Source organism: Mus pahari, chromosome 5 (genome assembly GCF_900095145.1).
Source record: "Mus pahari chromosome 5, PAHARI_EIJ_v1.1, whole genome shotgun sequence".
Classification (NCBI taxonomy): Eukaryota; Metazoa; Chordata; class Mammalia; order Rodentia; family Muridae; genus Mus; species Mus pahari.
Window position 1 is genome coordinate 143,073,299 of NC_034594.1, and position 22,729 is coordinate 143,096,027.

At 41.4% G+C, this 22,729-nt stretch overlaps 1 protein-coding gene across 3 annotated transcripts in view; it reads right to left on the reverse strand.

The window, feature by feature from the left end:
- Positions 1–772: 772 nt before the first annotated feature.
- Positions 773–22,729, reverse strand: part of Atf6 (activating transcription factor 6) — a 168,213-nt gene continuing 146,256 nt past the window's right edge. For all 3 annotated transcript variants that reach the window (XM_029538870.1, XM_021198491.2, XM_029538871.1), the window contains exon 16: positions 773–1,316. In XM_029538870.1, coding sequence (XP_029394730.1) covers positions 1,108–1,316 — 209 coding nt within the window. In that variant the 3' untranslated portion in view covers positions 773–1,107. The remainder of the gene's footprint in view (positions 1,317–22,729) is intronic.

Consider the following 22,729-nt stretch of genomic DNA (forward strand, 5'->3'; position numbering starts at 1 on the left):
TTCATTCATCTATTTTTTGAGGTGGGTTCTCTATATAGCTTTAGCTGTCCCATCCTGGAATTTGAAATGTAGACCAGGCTGATATCAAACAAAGCCTGCCTTTCCTTCCAAATGGTGCTAGGATTAAAGCCATGTTCACAGCCATAGCAACAACAAAGAGAGCTTAATTCCTTTATCATCTTTCCACTGGAAAAACTGAGAATTTCACCATACTGTGCTGCAGCTTCTCTGGGAAGCCACGCTTGCTCTGTGCACTGTCGGTCCTTAAGGGAAACTCTAGTCTTGCTTACGCCTGGTCACATCCAAGCCCCTTTGCTGAGTCTGGTTTCACAGGAATGTGCTCTGGGCTGAGGGTTCACAATGAGAGATCTCTGCTGATTAGCCGAGTTCCAACAGTGAGGGGTGGCTGTGCTCTGAGCTTACAGAGGCCACAGGAACTCCCTGTTTAAACACATATGAAAATGGAGTCACCTCCCTTTACATTCCACCACTGGTGTTCCCTTCCCTTGTCTCCGGTGTGTGGCTCACTCTGTGACCCCACAACAGCTATTTGTCCAGGGTGGAACCACAAATCACAAGTAAAAATAAACTCTTACCAACTGGACATAATCCCTTTACCCAAACTCCAAACTGTTTTGACTCTTTGTGGGATGTTTTTGGCTTCTCGGTTTTTTTGAAATGTGTTTTCTCAAGTATAACATTCAGAATGGATTTGAACCAAAGGAAAGAGAAAGCCAATTGGTGGAAACCACATGAGCATGTGTTCTAAAGCTTTAAATACAAATCTCTTTACTGTGCCAGGAAGTACAGTGGACATTAGAGGAAGTGGGTCTGACCTGAAGGAAGATGACTGAGAACAAAACACACATTGGGAAATGCACTGAAGACGACACAGCAGAACCAACACCAGGCGACACTGCCCACAGGGCTGCACTGCCACCAGAGAACTGCTCTCTAGCATGTTCCACCCCCGCTGGGTAGACAGTGACAAGCAGAGCACTTCTTGTTCTCTCTTTCTCTTCCCCTGGAGTCTCTGCTTGCTGAGGAGGCAGAGAGCAGCACATTCACCAGCTCTTCAGTCTCTGCTGTCCAGCGCAGCTCAGGGCACTACTGCAACGACTCAGGGATGGTGCTGACCACGTGGGTCGTCTCTGTGGCTGTTGGAGGGGAACCAAAGAAGGTGCTGGTTTGGTTCCTCTGATGATCCCGGAGATAAGGGGGAACCGAGGAGCTTTTGATGTGAAGGATTCTGGTGTCCATCACCTGACAGTCAATCTGCATCATTACTTCATAATCCTGCCCATTGATCACATTATCTGCAGAGGAGCAGACACAGGATTCAACAAAGCATTCCGGAACAGTCAATACACTTTCAAGGCTACAGAGCTTTATCAGTTTCTACACCTGCATGCCAATATGCCCTGCCCTTTCCTCAATTTAGTTCTCCAAGAGTCTTCACTGGTTCAGTAAGAGCTGTACCCTTCCTTCAACCTGTGGAGACTGATACACAAGACAACTGAGGAAGAGGAAGAAACCCATCCCATCATCCCAATAAAGAAGAAATACTAAGGCCCTTATGTCTTCTGCTCATCACATTCCCTACTGAAATTCCTTGCACTTTTGTTCATCTGAGGCTGCTGGTCTACCCACTCCACAGGATTTCCTCTACATCTCTGGTTTCCTCAAACCCTATCGCTCCTTCTTACCCTTACTTCCCTCCTCTTCTCTTTCCCATCTGCTCCTCATTTCACTACTTAGATACTCAAGTCTCCTAACAGGTACCCTAGTTCTATTGTCACTAAACCTTCTGGGAACATGAGGGACGTATACAGTGAACATGATCAGCATCCAAGAATGCTGATATGTCTTCTGAAACCGAAACATGGGCAGGAGGAGATGACTTAGAGCCTAAGGGCAGAGACTATATTTACTCAATAAAATTATAGCCAGAGAAGGAAATGGACATTCAAATATGTGAGCTATTTCAAGCCCCAAAGGGATATGACCAGAGAACCTTTCAATGGCGTATCATAGTTAAACTACGATGCTGCCTTGGGTTTTTTTTTTTCTGTTGCTGGGATAAAAGACCCTGACCAAGGAACCTGAAGAAAGGATGTGTTTATTCTGGCCTCTCCACCAAGGAGAAGTCAAGATGGCAGAAGCTTGATGAGCTGGTGGCCTCACATCCACAGCAAGAATGCAGGAACCAGACAGAGGTGGACGCTGCTGCTGCTCAGCCCCCGTTCTCCATTTGCACAGCTGAGGAGTCCAGCCAGGGAGCAACTCCATCCCTAGTGTGTCATCTTACCTCTAGTAAAGCAATCATGAAACCTCCCATATGCTTGCCCAAAGACTCATCTCCCAGGTTATTCTAGATTCTGTCAAGTTAACAATTAACGCTAACTGCTCCAAATGCCAGAAGTATAAAGCTAAGAAACAATATTAGAAGGCATAATGGAAAAAGTTGATGCATATACAATGAAGACATATCAGAATAACATTAGATGTGTTAGCAACCGTAGAAGCCAAGAAAGCATGGAATGAGATACTTCAAGCACTAAACATAAATAACTACCAAGCAAGAACACTGTACCCAATAAGCTATTTCCTGACATCCCAAGACAAGCACAGACTAAAGCAATTCCTGATAAGGAAGCTGGCATTGCAGAACTCACTTAAACACTACATATGGCAGAAGGAGAAGGACAGTCTTATTCATGAACCAAAGCAGAGCTGAGAAGCAATTCATTATGCATGACACAGGAAACTAGCAAATCTCTAATACTAACAGGAGAAAAAAAATTACCAATAATTCAAACAGCCAGAACAACTGCTAACAATCATTGGAAATACCAAGCCTCTCTCAATTATAACCTTAAAAGCAATAACTTCAACTGACCATTGAAAATAATACAAGTTGACTGCATTAAAAAACAAACTTATTTATTTCCCGTCTCCAAAAAATAACTTACTGACAAAGTTATCCACAAACTAAGAGTCAAAGGTAGAACCAGCCCTTCCAGCAAATATCAACAGGCTGCCGGAGCTGCCGGAGCTGCCAGAGCAGCCTCCAAACAAAACCTACTCAGAAGAAAGCCCAGGACACATGAACAAAGGGAACACGTTGGTGATCACACATCAGAACAAAGGTGATTTCATTTCAGGGATACAAAGCTGGTTCAGCAGATGCAAATCAATAAATGTGCCACAGCACGGAAACAGACTTAAAGACAGAAATGGATTAATCTCCTCAGTACACACAGAAAAGGTATCTATATGTCTTCATGATAGTTTAAGGAAATCAGGAGCAGACCAAACATATAAAGGCAACATATAGCAGACCTATAGCCAACAGTAAAGGGGCAGGGAACGCTTCCTCTACACTCTGGAAGGGCACAAGGGTGCCTTCTCTCTCCTCTTATCCAAAAGAATGCTCAAAGTCAGCTAGAGCAGCAAGACAAGAAATAAAAGGGATATAGACAGCAAAGGATGAAGTAAACTGACCCCATTTTCAGGTGACACCATTCTGTACATAAAAGAAACCATGGTTTCACTTCTGAAGGTACCCGAAGGCTGGAAATACTCTTAAATCTCTGTTTTCAGCGAAGTGGCAGAACACAAAACCAATGTTAAAAAATCAGTAGTTTTCCTACATACCAACAATTAATTTGCCAAGATAGAAATTAGAATCAATTATTCCATTCAAAACAGTCCCAGTAACAAGAAAATCCCTAGGAATATGTCTAACCAAGAAGGTAAAAGGACTACAATGAAAATTTTAAGGCACTAAAGAAAGAAACTAAAGATACTAGACAATAGAAAGGCTTTCCATGTTCACGGATTAACAGAATATTTTGGAAATAACCAAATCACCAAATGTGGTCTATAGATTCAGTATGATTCCAAAATGCAGACGACATTTTTTATAGAAATAGAAAAAATAACTTAAAATTCATAGGAAAACCACAGAAGAGCCCGCATAGTTAAAATACTCCTAAGCAGAAAGAATAATGTCACATTCTACCACAGAGGCCCAGTGGCCACAGCATGTCCTGGGACAGAAACCGACACACAGAGCAACGGTGCAGAGTAAAGGATCCAGAGTCAGCCCACACAGCTACAGAGACCCTGGTTTTGGCAAGAGTATTAAAAATATGCATTGGAAACAAGACAAACTCTGTGAAACCTTTGTTTTCTGCACGCAGAAGGATGAAATTTGATCCCTATCTCTTACCTTAAACAACAAACAACAACAACAAATCAACTTAAAATATATCAAAGACTTTAATAGAAAATATGACAAGGGCTGGTGAAATGGCTCAGTAGGTAAGAGCACCCGACTGCTCTTCCAAAGGTCCAGAGTTCAAATCCCAGCAACCACATGGTGGCTCATAACCATCCGTAACAAGATCTGGTGCCCTCTTCTGGAGTGTCTGAAGACATGAAGACAGCTACAGTGTACTTACATATAATAAATAAATAAATCTTTAAAAAAAAAAAAAGAAAGAAAATATGACAAGCCAGGTGTGGTGTGACACACACCTTAATCCCAGCACTCAGGAAGCGAGGCAGACAAATCCATGTGAGTTAGAGGTCAGTATGGTCTACTGGGACAGCCAGGGCTCTTACACAGAGAAACCCTGTCTCAAAAAATAAAACAAATAAATGAGAAGCTGAAACTGCTAGAGAAAAACCACTTGGGGACAAAGACATAGGCAAGAACTTGCTGAAAGTAGTCCATTAGCATAAAAATAATTTTAAGAATTGACAAATTGGAATATGCTTCCAAAAGGTTTCTGAGTCCTACCACAGAGATAGCTCACTGTTGAATCATCCACAATCACTACAATGCCAATCACCAGATAAATCACAGTACATGTATATAATGGAATTTTACTTAGCCATGGAGAAAAGTGAAATCATGGCATTTTTAGGAAAACGGATGGAACTACAAATTATTATGTGAATTAAAATAAGCCAGACTCAAAAAGGCAAATGCTGCATGTTTTCTTTCATATGTAAATCTAAGATTTTAATTATATGTTTGTATTTATGTGTGGTGTGAGAGTGTATGGGGTGTACATGTCATGAAACGAGAAGGGCCTAAAGGGGAGAGGGAAAGAGCAGCAGGGTACATATGACTTAAGAGTTGTGGGGCCCCTGGCAAGAGGAAGAGGAAGAACAAGAGGACAGGCAGCAGGGACAGGAGACGTGGGGTAAGGGAATAGGAATGACAGAAACAAAGAACGCATGAAATGCTATAATAAACCCCAACACTGTATACACTCTTTTGTAAAATACTGAAAGTGCTATTTTTGGTTTTTAAATAAGGGCTGGAATCACTTTCAAAGCTAAATACCACGTCATATCGGTGTGCAGATACCATATCTTGTATGCTTTTCACACAGTGAGCTGCATTTTCAAAGCAATGGGATCAGAGGGTTTAGAGCAGTGCAGAGCAGAGCACAGGGAAGAAGGCTCCCCCTCCCCCGCTTTTTTTTTTTGCCTTTCAATGATAGAAGGAATTGTGAAAAGGACCAACAATATAAATGGTCAGGAATGTTAGCCCTTGTTACCTGTATAATCTAAAAATTGTATTTATGTATTTGATATATATGGATGTTTTATCTGCATGTACATCTGCATGCCAGAAAATCCCATGAGACTAACAGTTATAAACCATGTGAGCCACCATGTGGGTGCTGTGAATTCAACTCAGGACCTCTGGAAGAGCAGCCAGTGCCAGTGCTGTAACCACTGAGCCATTTTGCCAGCTCCACCAGTGCAGCTTCTAATTCCATTAGAGTCTCCCAACTGTGAACTTAACAGAGAAGACGGGAAGACATCACAGCATCCGATACTTAGGAACTTTCTTAGGGATTACTAGGTCACTACTACAGTAGGGAAATAGACATCTCCAGCATTCCTGGTTCCATGCCAATGAGACAAGTGCAGTTCTGTGTGCTTAGTTCTTATAGATAGTGGTATCTGCAGGAAGGAGCACGGGCTCCAGCTAAGTGTATACACAAGGTTAACTGCCATGGACTTAAGGATTTATTTGCATCATTTTTATTATGTATGTCTGGGCATACATGATGTGACACACACATATATGCAGGCATGCAGGTACCAGAAGAGGATTGGATCCCCTGGAGCTAGGGTTAGGAGACTGAGCCACCTGACATGGGTGCTGGAAAAGTCCTCTGGAAAAGCAGCAAGTGCTCTCAGCCACCGAATCATCTCTGCAGTCTCCATTATCAGAATTTAAGATACTCAGATACATGCTATACTCCCCCCATGCTTCCTAAGAGGATGGAAGCTTTTTATTTTAGGACAGAGCCAAATTACTCCCTTATTTGTAATGTGGGTGGTCATTTTCCAACTTGTAGTAAATGAAATGATGAGAGAATTATAATCACATAATATTTCTCAAGCCCAGCTGAATAATCCCGGCACAACACCAGAAGCTCGGGAGAACTTGGAAGACTGTGTAGTCAACGTGGCATCTGATCTTCCGTTTTCATCTGTGAATCTGGAGCTGGGTTTTGGGGAGAGTCGGGTTTCACACTGCCTTTCTACCTATTAAGATCATGCAGAGCCAAACAGTAATTTTTAAATTTGAATACTTTTTAGTGACCAAGAGCTCAGATTAAAAGTAATTTTTTTCCTGTCCATTATCCTTTCTTTGAACTTTTACACTATACAAATCAAGTACTTTGGAAGAAACCCCAAAGTCTGACATCTGATCTTCAGAGTCCACTGATTTGTTTGGGGAAAGTGAGCCATAGAGCTTGTCACAGAAGAAGGTGGGGGAGCTGGAGACATCTAGTCTGGGGTGTGTTCAAAGGGGTGTAATACATACTTCTATAGGTTCTCTGAAACCACATGGAAAGTTTTGTTTATTTGTTTTGGAAAACAAAGCATATCAGATTCTCAATGGGGTTAAAAAAAAACCTGAGATAAATCAAGTAACCTATTAATTTTGTAGTATATGGTCCATTTCTTCTATTTTAAATCCAAGGGAAAATACACCTGTGGTCTGACCTCAGCCATCTGCCCCAGTGTGCCAACTGTTTCCGCAGATGACAAGGCCCCCTTACAACCCCTCTACATGTCTTTGATGGCAAGTGAAGTTAACCTTCTTTTCAGCCGCAGCAGCGATGAGGAACAGCTGCCTGCTGCTGTGCACTAACCTTCTCTTTAAGGCCATTGCTATAGCAGCTTAACATCAATTTTCCAAGACATGCCTCCACGCAATGGCTTTCAAATTATTTATCTTTATACATTTCAATGTCTAGAAGTTAGCCAGTGTTTCTCAACTGAACTATTTTCCAGAAAGTAGAAGATGGAAGACATTCTGCTAATGTATTTGGAATCATTTCATTTAGAACATGTGACCAAGTTCAGATTTCAAGGCACCACACCAGTCATTTCCTTTTGGAACCACAGCCCCTGTGTGCGTCTTTCTGTATATGAATGCACACACACGCATGCACTTCAGCACAGAAGATCAAATAATGGAAAACACATGTCAGAGACCTGAAATATATATTACTAATTTTTTTTTGGATTAACACAGAATCCAGATGACAGTTTAAGAACAGGACTGGGCTCTCTAATATGCTTTAAGCCACCTGTAGAAGACATTAGGTCCACATACCTGCTGCAGTTTAAATTGATAACCAGAGTTCCTGAGTGCCTTAAATATCAAGGAGAGATGAAAGGCTTAGCCATACAAGCTTAGACGCTCTGAAGGAAAACTAAAGCAGCAAATTGGATTCCAAACCAAGCAGCAACTAGCGACTGAAACGGTGTTGTTATATGAAGCCCAACCAGGAGGTTCGGGATTTTATAATCTATTATGTTGATTACTCCCTCCTGGTGGTGACAATTGCTAGACCATGGTAATTGGGAGCAATGCTGGAAGACTGTATCAGACCTAGACAGTAAGTGAAGGCAGTGGAATCTTGGAAGACAATGTCTTTTGCAACACATTCTGCATACATTTTTGGCATTCATACTTAATGACAATTAAGAGTCATAATGTTGCCAACATCTCTAAAGATTAGAGTCTATAATATTGGTCTGCTCTAGAAGATCTTAAAAAGGCTTCTCTGTGGGTTTCATATAACCCAGCTGCAAAGTAAGTGAGCAGGCTCATCAATCATTACTGATGTATGAATTGCTACAACTAAAGAGGACAGATTAAGAAACAGGCTCTTGGTTACTCTTTGTAAAATAAGATCAAGAGATGCCTTGAATTCAAGGCATCGCTCCTGCCTTACCCTTCCCAATGCTGAGCTTACAGGTGTGAGTCACCATGGAGGCTTCAGGGTAACTTGATCTTGCTTAAGTCTCAACAGCGCTGGACTGTAGGCCTCTGTTTACACAGTGGGCATTCAGAACAGCGGGAGCTTTACCACTTATGGCAATGAAGGCAGATGAGGTTCCTACTACTCCTTTAAGACCTTGAGCCCTGATACCAGCTGATGCCAACAGTTTGCTACTCAGTGTGACTACAATGATCAAAGCAGGCCGGGAGGGAGGGTCTGGAGATTTAGAAGGGCCGGGAGGGAGGGTCTGGAGATTTAGAAGGGCGGGGAGGGAGGGTCCTTAGAGATAGGACATGAACAGCTGAGCCACAGCACACCCTCTAAAGAGGATGTATTCACTGTTCATGTGGAGGGCTCTAAGAGAAAGTCACGGGTTCCTGATGATAGAGAGCATGGTAAACAGTAGCTTAGGGAATTCAGAACCAACTTATATCAAAAGACCCATAAGCTTTCCCCACTCCAAATATATATCTAATGTAAAAGGAAAGAATGAATGAACTAAAGACAGAAAGAAAGCAAACCATGTCTATCTGGGAAAACAGACTACAAAAAAAGAGTGAAGGTGTCCTGGGTTTATGCTTCTACCAACAGAAACGTGGAAACCGCAACATCTTTAAAAATATCTTGTGTGCTAGGCCTTTTGAAACATAAGAGAATGAGACGGAACGCTGATCCAAGTCTGGTGAAATGCACAAACTGGGTATTTTACATTTAAAATCCATCAGGCAAATAAAAAGGAGAAGAGATGAAAGGCAGCATGGAATGTGCTCTGAATGCTCGGAAGGGTCTGGGAAGCCAGGAAAGGTGTCTCAACACCGAGGGTGGAAAAAGTCCAGGCAATGTGGAATTCTGAACAGCTTATAAACACACAATAACTGAACTAGCTATGCCAGGGGCTAGTTGTTGTGAGATGATCAACACAAAAACCAGAACCCTGGCTGTAAACAGAACTAAATATCCAAAAATTTACATAAAGCTGTATTTTTAAAAGTGACAAGTCTTGCCTAGTACTTTGTAAAAAAGTGTATATAAGATAGATTTATGTATATGTTATTTATATGTATGAGTGTTATGACAATTTGTATATGCTCTGCTCAGGAAGTGGCAATAGCAGAAGAAGGTGTGTCCCAGGCTGACCTTGAACTCAGAGGTCTCCTTGCCTCAGTCTCCTGGGATTAAAGGCATGTACTATCTTGCCCAGGCCTAAGCTTTTCATAGACACTATGCCTTAAGATCTCCCTGCCAAGATCCGTGTCAGAAACTTGCATCTTCCAGCCTTAAGATCTGGATCATAGGTAAGCTCTCTAATTCCAGATTGTAGTTCATTCCAGATCTAGTCAAGCTGACAAGCAGAAATGGCCATCACAAGTGTTCACCTGTATGTCTGTGCACTATGTGTTGATGTGCCTGCTGACTGCAGCAACCAGGAGGGTGTCTGGTACCCTGGAGTCAGAGTTAGGATGGTTTGGAGCTGCCAATGTGGGAGTTAGGAAATGAGCTCATGTCCTATGCAAGGATAGCTAGTGCTCAAAACTGCTAAGCCACCTCTCTAGAGCCAAAAACAGATTTTTCATCTAGGCTCAGACACCAATCCTAATGAAGGAGTTTGCTCTGTGCAAGTCTGGTCGGTGCCAGGCTATGCTGCTGGGAACTGTACTTTATCTGGGGACACAGGAGAAAACCTCAATAAAAACACATGATCCAGGAGCACAATGAATAAAGAATAAAGGTGAGCTAAAATGACATCTGCTTGTTGTGGCTTCTCATGTCCATAGCTAACTCTACTGTGCCAATATACTTCTAATTGTCACCCAGGTCTTGGTTTTAGGTGCTTTGACTAAAGGGGAAACCTTTTCTGCTAATTTACCCACTCAGATTCTCTATCTAGTCCAACTCTAATCATCCTGTAAGGCCTACGCTGAGTATCAGCTTCTAAGAAACCTTCCGTGAGAACTTCAGTGATGACATTTGCCCTTATAAGCAATGTGTAAATGACCCATTTTATTAAACTGTGTTAAGGTCATCACAGAAAAGAAGAAAAAAAGGTTAAGAAATAGCTGAGCCGGGCGTGGTGGCGCACGCCTTTAATCCCAGCACTTGGGAGGCAGAGGCAGGCGGATTTCTGAGTTCGAGGCCAGCCTGGTCTACAGAGTGAGTTCCAGGACAGCCAGGGCTAGACAGAGAAACCCTGTCTCGAACCCCCCCCCCCCAAAAAAAAGAAATAGCTAAAAAAAGCTGGGAGTGGGGTAAAAATTAAAGGGGATATGGGGAGTGAGCCTGGAGGTGCCCCTCACTGGCTGGCAAGAACACTGACTAAGCAACTGTCACTGCAGATGGCGACACAGCCAGCACTTCCAACAGGAAGTATCTGGAGATGTAAGAACACATAAGGAACAAAGAGTTCCCAGCAACTGTCACAGATGCCCTTTGCCAAAAGAAACTTAAGTTTCTCTAATGGGAAGACTTTAGGATTGAGGATGTTCAAAGGCAGAGAAAAAATCGGGGGTGGGGGGGCGGATATCACACATTCAATTTTAACAAAACTAGAATTTGTTAAAATAGTGTAGGTTTATAGCCACCGGACAACGGGGATTTTGAACAGCAAAGGGTTTTGTCTTGTTAGATTAGAAATGACATCACAATACATGTATGTGGGCCTAAAATAGTGACTGTATAAGATCCACTGGACCTCAAAGGACATTTTTAGTCTTGATTTACTACTAGGTACAAGCAAAACAAACAAACAAACAAACAAACAAACAAACACCCTGTTATTACTATATTAGTCTAAGCCTCCTTAATACATTTTAATATATATCATTTTCATATGTGCTTAATATACATTACATTTCTAGGAACATGGTTGTTGATCTATTTAATAAATACTTCATATATAAAACACTGATGGCAGAATTGATTGTTCTCATAAACTCTTAAATCAGATATAATTGTGATTATCATTGTTATTGTTTCCATTTCTGAGACAAAAGCAACTAAACCACAGACATGAGTGCCTCACCACTTAGCTGGAAAATGGCAAAGTAGATCTTGACTTGGGTAGTGCGGCTACAGAAGCCATTCTTAAAACTATTCTATCAGGTTAGGTTGAGTTAGGAATTTTTTTTCCCTAAAATTAGAAAAGTCTAGAATTTATCATTAAAAAAAATCAGATCTCTTTCAGTATCAGACTCACTCACCATCAGAGGATATCCTGATTGAACTGCACGGTGGGGACCCAGAACCAAAGGACAACAGCTCCAAAATACTTCCTCCCAAGAGCCCATGTCGCTCTTGTTCAGGTGGTTCTTCTAATTGTGCCCCCGCCCTGCACTCTTGAGGAATATTATATAAATTTCATTTTTTTTAAAACTGGAGCCTAACGTGCCAATTCCTTTTCTTCTCATATATTATCAGATACTAATACTAATAATGTTCAATGGCTCTATCTAACTATCTATCTATCTATCTATCTATCTATCTATCTAGCTAGCTAGCTAGCTAGCTACCCATCCACCCACTCATCTAGGAGACAGGGTCTTACTATGTTGTAACTTTGGCTGGCTTGGAACCACGACGTAGATGAAGCTAACCTTGAAAAAAATAGAGATTTGGCTGCCTTGACCGCCTGAGTGCTAGCATTAAAGGCAGACACCATGCCCAGCCTCATTTACTTGCATTAAAAAAAAAGTCAATGAATGGGAATTTTATATTCTTTCCAGAATGTTGAAATGACCTGTACAATATTTCTGCCCACTATGTTGGGCAGGCATGGCTTCTACGAGATCAGTGACAAGGAATTCCAGGGCACTGTAGAGTTTTAAAAGATAATGAGGTCTAGTAGGACTAACTGTTCTCAGCTTATCAAACATCTTGGCATTTTTTTTCAATTCATAAAATATAACCGTAACATATTTGGGTTCCTTTTCTCCTTGGCTTCTTGAAGATCTGCTATTATCAGGAAATGACACAGAAAATGTATGTACTAGAGAGTTCATGACCAACCATCTACCTCAAAGGAACCTTCCTTTGGAGGGGACCATTGATGGGACCTTCCCCTTTGGAAGGCAGCAGTACCCAGGTCAGAAATTCAGGAAATGCTTGCCAAGCGGACAAACCCACACCTGATACTGCCTTTATATTTGGATCCAGAATCCATTTCAGTAATGACAAGACAACTAGCTCTGGTGTGATGTGCAGAGAAAAATGAACCCAAGTACAGACCTTCATGACATGGCCTGTATGAGAAGAAAATGAAGAACACGGACAACAGAAAGGTGAGAAAGTCGGGGTTCATCACCAAGACTGTCCTGGCAAAATGTTATGTGAGGATTAGGTAAGAGCAGAGATAAAGAAGATCATACAGTGATTTTGAGCCATGAAGGTTCAAAATTCTGAGAGGTGTAAGAGACCGTTGATATATGTGTGTGTGTGTATGTGTGTGTGTGTGTGTGTGTGTGTGTGTGTGTGATTACATGTATGAATATATGATAGTGCTTACATAATGATTCAGAAAAACTCAAAAGTGGCAACGCCCATGAACAGGTTAAAATGAATGAGATATTACAAATTTAGATAACCTCATTAATTTTCTTCCAAACAGAAATGTACAGGAAGCAGTTTATGTAACAGCAAATACTATCGTTCCTCATGCTTTTCTTTAATTTCTAAGAAAAATGGTGTCTTTCCTTTCCATAGCTGGCTAGGCATACAGCCTCTTGGAGCACACAGACAGGCCTGGAGGATGGGGGTTGGCAAACTCCTGAGGGTTCTCAGAGACATGGTAGGCTTAACATCAAAGACAAACCCCTGGGAGGAACCACACTTAAGTCAGCTCCCTGGGTTTTTATCCATGCTGTACACAGAAGCAATTCATTTATCAACATTCATTGAATACATAAATGTGTGGAAATAACCCCAAAGGAAGTTGGCATAAAGAGCGTATAAGTTGAGACGAGTACTTAGAGAACTGTGCTAAGAATGAATGAAACAAAGCCACCTCAAGTATATATATCCTAGAGATTTGGGGTTTGTACATGTGCATATTATGTGTAGGTTTGTATATGTGTGTGAGCACATGTATGTGCTCATACACATGAAGAAAAGGGGACAAGCTCAGGTCTTGTTTGTCAGGAACTATCTACCTTTTTGAGGCAGGATCTCTCACTGGCCTAGAGCTTCCCAAGCAAGATGGCTGTCTAGTGAGCCTCAGAGTCCTACCTGTGTCCACTCATGCAGATGACATGTGCGCCCCATCATGCTCAGCTTTTTAAATGCATCTGACGATGCATACATTTTTCATGCTGAATGGTAAGCATTTAACTGAATGAACGATTTCCCAACCCCAGATTCAGTTGTTAACTGGACAATTCCTTCCTCTCTGGAGCAAAAGCATAGTTAAGAACAGGGTAGAGGCCAGGTTCACAAGTCAGCATCTGTAACATTATTTGCTATTCTGAATCTTTTATTCCACTGGCATGTCAGAAAGCTCCAATCTGAATTAAATTTGAGCCTGCTTTAAAAGTCCAGGCCCTATGAATGCCCACATGTGTTTAATTCCCCCAGTTCCTTACAACTAATGGACAACTTTACATAAGCAAAACCAAGCAAGCAGGTCTTCAGAAAAATGTCTGGGTTTCTATGTCCCTTACTGTTTTGCAACACACTTCCCTTCTTGCAGGCAAGTCTTATTAACAAATGGCAAGGCAAGTTGGATATGTGCCTATAATTCTAGCACTTCAGAGGTTGAGACAGAAGAGTCAAGAGTTCCAGGACAGCCTGGACTAAATATCAAGTCCTTATCTTTAAAAACAAACAAAGCAAGCACAATAATCTGTAAATCCAAACAACACACTGAGATCGAGATAGCTAAGCTAATACAATTCTCCAATTCCATTCTTAGCTGAAATGCAATCAAGAACTGAGTCACTTAAGGTTTTTCTTTTAACATTTTTTAAAGATTTATTTATTTATTATATTTATATGAGTACAATGTAGCTGTCTTCAGACAGAAGAGGGCATCAGATCTCATTACGGGTGGTTGTGAGCCACCATGTGGTTGCTGGGATTTGAACTCAGGACCTTCAGAAGAGAAGTCAGTGCTCTTACCGGCTGAGCCATCTCACCAGCCCAAAGATTTATTTATTATTGATCATAAGTACACTGTAGCTGTCTTCAGACACTCCAGAAGAGGGCATCAGATCTCATTATGGGTGGTTGTGAGCCACCATATGGCTGCTGGGATTTGAACTCAGGACCTTCGGAAGTTCTTTTAACATTTAAAAAGCACTATATTTGATTTGCATTTCCCTGATGACTAAGGATGTTGAAGAGATTCCATTTTACACCCATCAGAATGACTAAGATCAAACACTTGAGCAACAGTTCATGCTGGTGAGGATGTGGAGCAAGGGGAACACTCCTTCATTGCTGGTGGGAGTTCAAACTTGTACAGCCACTTTGGAAATCAATTTAGTGGTTTCTAAGAAAATTGGGACCAGTTCTACTTCAGGACCCAGCTATACCACTCCTGGGTATTTACCCAAAAGATGCTCCAACATCCCACAAAGATACGTTCAATTATGTTCATAGCAGCTTTACTTGTAATAGCCCAGAAACTAGGAAAAAATCTAGATGTCCCAGAACAGAACAATGGATAAAGAAAATGTGGTACACTTACACAACACAGTACTATTCAGCTATTAAAAACAATGACATTGTAAAATTTGCAGGAAATGGATGGAACTAGAAACTATCGTCGTGAGTGAAGTAATGAAGACCCAGAAAGACAAACATGTATCCTATGTACATGGTATATATATATATATACTACCCATAGAATGCTACAATCCACAGACCCCAAAGAAGTTAAGTACTGAGGAGGACTCAAAGAAGGATGCTTGAATCTCATTGAGAGGGGAAATAATTAGACATCAGTGGTGGATGGTGAGAGAGAACTGAGTGGGAGAGGGTATGGGGAGGGAACAAGAGGATCAACGGTGGAGAGGACTGATGGAGAGAGAACTGGAGGCAGATGGAGAGCATCTCTGGACAAGCTAGAAACCTGGGACAGTGGGAATGCTCAGCAATCTATGAGAGTGACCACTTAGCTAAGACTCCTAGCAACGGGGCATACGGAACATGAAACGGCCATGTCCCATAGCCAGGATGGGGAAACCAACCCAGACACAAAACCTTAGACCCACAATTTTTCCTGCCTACAAGATGTGTAGGGATAAAGAGGGAACAGAAATTGAGGGGATGGACAACTTGAGACCCACTTTAAGAGAGAGTCTACCTGACACTATTCATGATATTCTGCTGTATTTGCTGACAGGAACCTAGAATAATTGTCATCTGAGAGGCTTCACCCAGCAGCTGATGGAAACAGATGCAGAGACCCACAGGCAAACATTAGACAGAGCTTGGGGAATCACATGGAAGAGGGGAGGAAGAATTGAAGGCGCTAAAGATGTTATGTACACCACAAGAAAACCTAAAGAATCAACTAACCTGGGATATGAACCATTGTAGAAGATTATCACATCTAACAGAAATTACTAAACTTATTTTTAAGATTCTATTTATTGCTGTTTTGTGGGATAATTACAGGTCTCCTAGTAAAAGTCTTTCTAGAATGAGCAGAGAAAGAATTGAGTGGCGTTTTAGAAAAAGACTAAGTTCAAACATATTATCTGGTACAGTGACAGGGGTAATGGCTACAATAAATTAAAGACATTTCTGTCCAAAAAAATTCACAGAACGGTCTCAACCCCATACACACATATATAAAAGTGCTCAAAAGAATAGCTCCTTCAGGAGCTGATGGAAACAGAGTAAGACACAGATGACCAAGGGTGCTGCCATTTTATTTTCAAGTCCAAGTTTAGCATAAAAAAATCCCAACCTCAGTAACTAACCTGGATCTTCCTTTCTCAGACTTGTTCTATGTTGCCACAGCTGCAGCTTCCCTGTGTCTTAAGCCATAGCAGTGGTCTCACAGGAAGGAGAATCACACTCTTTACTTAAGCTGTGCACCTAACAGCTCATATTCAGACACAAGCATACAAAGCTGCCTCCTGCTCAGAAGGATATAAAATCTTTTTTTTTTTGTTGTTTTTGTTTTTTCGAGACAGGGTTTCTCTGTCTAGCCCTGGCTGTCCTGGAACTCACTTTGTAGACCAGGCTAGCCTCGAACTCAGAAATCCGCCTGCCTCTGCCTCCCAAGTGCTGGGATTAAAGGCGTGCACCACCACGCCCTGCCAGGATATAAAATCTTTAGGGAACTGGATCTTATTCTCTCTCAAGGAAATTTCTGACAAAGAAATTAACCAGGCTGAGATGTCAACATTGCGTTTAACCTTATTTGCCAAAATTTGTGCAGAGTTGGAAAGCCACTGGCCTGGCTTACGGGGTATATTCTTAATTGAGAGTAGCAAGGGATGCAGGGACATGATGTAGACAGACTTCCTTTCCTGTCCCAGACAGGCCTGTTCCGCCTGAGTTTCCTGGCCTGCTTTCTGGCTTGTCTGGCCTGTGGGTAACCCAGAGGAAGCAGTGCTTGGAGTTTCCCTGCGGCAGGCAAAGCTGGCTGCATGAGCTCAGCCGACTTCAGTATAAGATAGCTAGGCCAAAAGAAAAAAAAAGTCTCCATTTTGTACCTTAGAAGGGGAGACTCAAACACATGGTGATTAAGGGAATTTATAGAATATCCATTGTCTATCACCAGAATAAGCAGAACACCTTATAAACAGAATTAACCGGGTTATAAAGAAAACTAAGCATTTCACGCATTCTTGTGATGATTCATGTTAGAATTGTACCAGTCTTAGACATGGCATATGCTCTCATTTTAGACCTTAGGAATCAGGCCCACAAATTCTTCAGGTTTATTTTAAGTTTTGTAATTCATTCTCACTATTACTGCTTCTTAGAGACAGTCCAAAGAAAGGCTAGTCTATATCCCCCATAGTATAGTAACTGAGGAACAACTGCTTAAGGTGCAAATCACCTAAAAAGTATTCACAATTAACTGGGTTTTATTTATATTATCATTTAAATCTTTTTCTGGATGTTATAGCTATGAGACTGCAAACTGAAGAAGCATGGAATGTGGACCAGAAGACTAGAGTTACTAAACTCATACACTTTCAGGACATATCATTTTAAGAAAAAGCTTCTTTACTTCCACTTTCCAGTCTACTTTCATTCATTAAATATTTACTGAATCACTATTGGGCCAAGCCTAGTCTAGGTGTTTGAACTGAAAGGGAAAAACCCCACAAAGGTTTCCTCTTACAGACTTTGCATTCTAATGGTGAGGGTAGAGTAGACAGGAAATAAGAGAAGAAATAGTGTTTGAAAATGGGTGGCTAGGGGTAAAGGAAGGCACAGAATGGTACAGGCGACAAGGGAAGCACACACAGATAGTCATGCAGAGTAAGCCACTGGGGGGATGCTTTGGTCAGGGTCTACAGGACTGAGAAAGACAACCAAGCAAGTTGGGAGAAAACAGAACAAAGGCCCTGAGGCTGGAGCATGCCCTGAGGATCTGAGCCATAGGGAGGCTGCCAGACTGAGTTCCTTACTTAGATGAGAGGCAAAGGGAGGGTCTGAGCAGGAGGAGCTCAGGCTATGACCTATAATGCCACTCTGACTAATAAGCTTGTTTATTTCAAGATACAGGGTAACAAGTTACATTTGCACAGTTCTTAAGACTTCACTGTGATAGTACTTATGGAAGGTTTCCAGAATGTTCAAAGGTATAAAACCTGAGGACTGTTACCTTGTGGAGTTGGTGTGGCAGGGTAGAAATGCCAGGCTTCACAATCCATTATGGATCTAAAGGCTAGCTCTTTCTGTTACTAGCTAGCAAGTGTTTGTAATTGTAACTGCAACAGAGAAACTAGTATCCAACTACATGGTTACATCAAGAGTTAGTTATGCCAAGCACCCATGGCAGCAAGCAACATACTTTCAATACAGCTAGAAGTAAAAAGTGACTGTGCATCCTGGGGCACAGGGAGCTGCTGTGAGCATCAGTGAAGCTGGGGTCTAACCTGCCCTCCTTCCCCTGCCTCATGCTCTGTTCATCAGCTTACACGGGCTACTGTTTTCCTGGTGTGTTGAAGGGATGAGGGGTGAACACTTGCGACATCACTGTTAAAACAAAGACTGCAGTGCTCCTACTGCTCACACAGGTGTGACTGAGACTGATGCCACAGTGAAAACAACTCAGGGCACTGGCTATATTGGAAACCAACAGATCTGTCCTAAAAACAGTGTCCAGAAACTTATTATTTTTTGTTCAATCACAGATAAGAGAGGAGGAGAGGAAGAAAAGAAGAGGAGGTAGAGGGGAATGGGAGGTGGAGAAAGAACAGGGGAGGGGGGCACTAACTTGTAGCAGCAGCAGATCTCTATCACACAGTACAAACAGTTTCAGAGAGAAAACAGTGCATTAAAGCATTATATTTCTTAAGTGCCCATTTAGTGTTACAAAAACACTAAAAAATTTGGCAAGTTTCCTATCTTTCTTTCATTTTTAAAGCAAATTTGCCCAATCAACTTCTTGAATCCTGGTCTTTTTAAAACCTGAATCCTTGAATTGTTTTCTGGGTTTCTTCAGTGAAAACCCTGGGGTCCTCTGTGTTAAGCAACTGGATTCACAGCAGAGTGTATATGGGTTATAGTTAATAGCATAGTGTATATAGGTTATGGTTAACAGCATGCTGTATATGGATTAGGTTAACAACATAGTTTACATGGGTTATAGTTAACAGTACAGTGTATATGGATTATGGTTAACAGTATAGTGTATATGGGTTATAGTTAACAGCATAGTGTATATAGGTTATGGTTAACAGCATAGTGTACATGAGTTAACAGCATGCTGTATATGGATTAGGTTAACAACATAGTTTACATGGGTTATAGTTAACAGTACAGTGTATATGGGTTATGGTTAACAGCATAGTGTATAAGAGTTATGGTTAACAGCATAGTTTACATGTGTTATAGTTAACAGTATAGTGTATATGGGTTATGGTTAACAGCATAGTGTATATAGGTTATGGTTAACAGCATAATGTATATGAGTTATGGTTAACAGCATGCTGTATATGGATCAGGTTAACAACATAGTTTACACAGGTTATAGTTAACAGTACAGTGTATATGGGTTATAGTTAACAGCACAGTGTATATAGGTTGTGGTTAATAGCATAGTTTATATGGGTTATAATTACTCCCCACAGAAGTCAAGCTACTGCCTGAAAACTAGGTTGGTTTATGACTTAGAAGTGTAGGCCATAAATTTCTTCAAAGAGCCTCTTTTACTTGGGGTGGGGATGGGGGAATAAAAGACTTTAAAGTAGAGAAGGCAACCAAGGGTACCTAACTGCTCCCCCAGACCAACAGTGACTTTTTCCTTTCATACCATTAGCTCACCCAGTCAAAATACTTCTAAACACACAAACACCTTACTCTGCAGCTGGGCATCACGAACCCTAAACAACCAAAGTATAGTTACTACTTGGGGTCTTGCACTAAGATATGACACAATCTTTAAAAAGCTACAAATATGCTTAATTTAATCTTTATTTTGAAAGCAGTGACTACACATTCCCAATTTAATATAACTCAGCATATTCAATTAGTCGGGTCTTAGGAATGAATTTTCCCCCAAACTTTTAAGGCAACAGGTATGTTCTCCCACCGAAAGTTTGTTCCTACGATCAACATGATTCAATTGCATAAATATTTACACAGCAGCTGTTACGTGCTGCGAGTGTGCTGGGTGTTGGAGAAACAGAGATGAGTAAGACCTGGCCCCCAATCAAAGCCCTTGCCATCTAGTAAAACAGGCAGCTATGTAAACACACAGTGGGGCTAAGTGTGCGATGGGAAGGAGCATGGGGCAGGGAGAACAAGGAGGTGGGCTGCCTATCCTGACGGTGGGGGCAATAGAAAGGAGACAAGAAGGCTTTCTGAAGGAGTTCACTGGAGCCAGACCTGGAGGATTCTTTTGAGCTGGAGAAATTCTGGGTGGGTAAGTAGAAGAAACACATCTTGTCTGGGTGGTGCACTGTGTGAGGTGCTGCAGATGAACCAAGCATGGGGTGGGAAGGGGGTGATTACGCGAAGAGGGGAGAAGAGGTGTCTACAGAGCTTTGGGTGAATCCCAGTGGCAGTAGGGAGCCACTTGAGGGCTCCAGAGAAGGGAGACATGGAAGAGAAGGGATGTGTTGGACTAGGACGTTCTGGTGGGAAACAGAGATGGAGAGGCTGGCCTCTCCATCACAGCAAACACATGCGTCAGCCCTCCATTTTACATGTTCTAATTTATTTCCTCAGGAGCTAGAGTTCTGCTGCTGACTCATATCTGACAGTTAAGATAAAAACACAGAACAACACTTCCCACAGAAATCCAGTGTATAAAGTAGACCCCAGTTGATGTGACGGGCATACAAAGTTTTGGTTTGTCTGGGGAAAATAAGTCCAATGTAAAAAGTAGAATCTCCAAAGCAGGCTCAGCCATGACGTTTTGGGCAACACAATGGTTCGGCCGACTGCAGAATGTTCAGAAATGGGCTATTTGGAAAGGTTCTGGAGAAAGAGGATTAGGACGGGATTACTGAAGAATTTGCTACATTTCCTGCACTGCTTTCAATTTGTACACTGCTTTTTATTGGAACTAACTTTGGTTACACTACTGAGTAACAGCCATGCATACTGCTGTGGTTATGTATGCTCAGGAATTAGTGCAACTAAACATACAAAAGCAATAAAATACTTTATGAGAAAGAAGCATAATGGTTTATAGTAATGATGAGTGGGAAAGGTTATAAAAACAGGAAGGGAACCAATACACACTGTTTATTTAATCCTTAAAACATCCTTTATAACTGTCGAAAATGGTGGCACATTCCTTTAATCCCAGCTCTCAGGAGGCAGAGGACCATGGAGCTCTGTGAGTTCAAGGCTATCCTAGACTACATAGTGAGTCCAGGCCAGCCACAAGTACACAGCAAGATGCTATCTCAACAACAACAAAATAAAGTTGAACATTATCAAACCAACAATAACCAAACCAAAACCTTATGAGGTACCAAGCAGGGGCCCCTTAGTACTACATTATAAATCTGTATATTAGGTGTTCATATTAATTTCCCCAAACACATAGCTGTGAAGAGGAGGCATCAGATCTGACCTTAGGTCTGTCTCTGGATGCTTCCCCCGAGCAGCAAGCTCTGTGGCCTTTAAGAAGAGGCATCAGAGCTGGATATTTGGCTCAGCTGTTGTTGGATACTGTTGTGGGTAAGCCAACCTGGAACGTAGCAAACACATGAGTCTACTCATGTCTACTAAACTAATGAATTTGTTTTCCTCAGGTTTGATTTAGTTGGTCCTACTATGACAGTAAATACCAGATGAAGAGAAAATATACTTTACAAAGTTGTACAAAGAACAAGTGTTTCATGACAGCAGGTTTGGAGACAGCAGGTTTGGTGACAGTTGGCAGTTTTGGTGACAGCTAGAATGTTTTGGTTTTGGTATTCTATTCTAAAGTGTGAGTCATTCCACTGCTGGGACCACTAAAGCCAGTTCCCACAGTAACCCACATTTTGCTAAGTAGAGTGGGACCAGCTCTCATATACACTGACTTTTTCCTAGAACAGCACTCTGTACTAACCACTCCCAGGAGACTCCTACCCCAAAGAATATTACTTCCTCCCTACTTTCATTTAAGACATCTTTTAGGGTAAATAGGGATTTTTTTACCCCCACTTAAACAATCTATGTAGCCAAGGATGGCCTCCAGCTGGCTCTATAGCCCTATACCGGCCTTCAATTTATAATCTCCCTGCCTTAGCCTCTCAAGTATTAGGATTTAAAGAGATCTGATTTTTCAAGGAAATCTTACAGATACAGCACTCAGTTGTCAAAAAAGACAGATACAGATGAAATTGTCACAAAGTTCTTTAGATTAATAAGTATTTAACTAAACAGACTCTTTTTTATTCCATATTAATCACAAGTGAATGTCTTAACATGACCAACGCTCATGAAAGAAGCCATAATTAAGTTTATTGGGTCAGATAAAAAAGAAAAACCTTACATATTTGGGATGGAGGCTTGTTGGATCTGTACCTGTACTCACACCAGCAACTGTAATTATTACATATGTAATTATGCACATACATGCATATGTGCAAGGCTTGTTGGGAAAAGAAGGGTTTCACTGGAAGGAGGATCAGAGAGTAAATGGTGAAAATGACCTTATATGGCTGTGTGAAACTGTTCGAAGTAAATGAGAAAAAATGTTTAAATGATGCTGGATTTTGAAAAGGCACTGTTAAAATTATACAGACTAGCATGTACTGTAAGCTAAAAGGCCA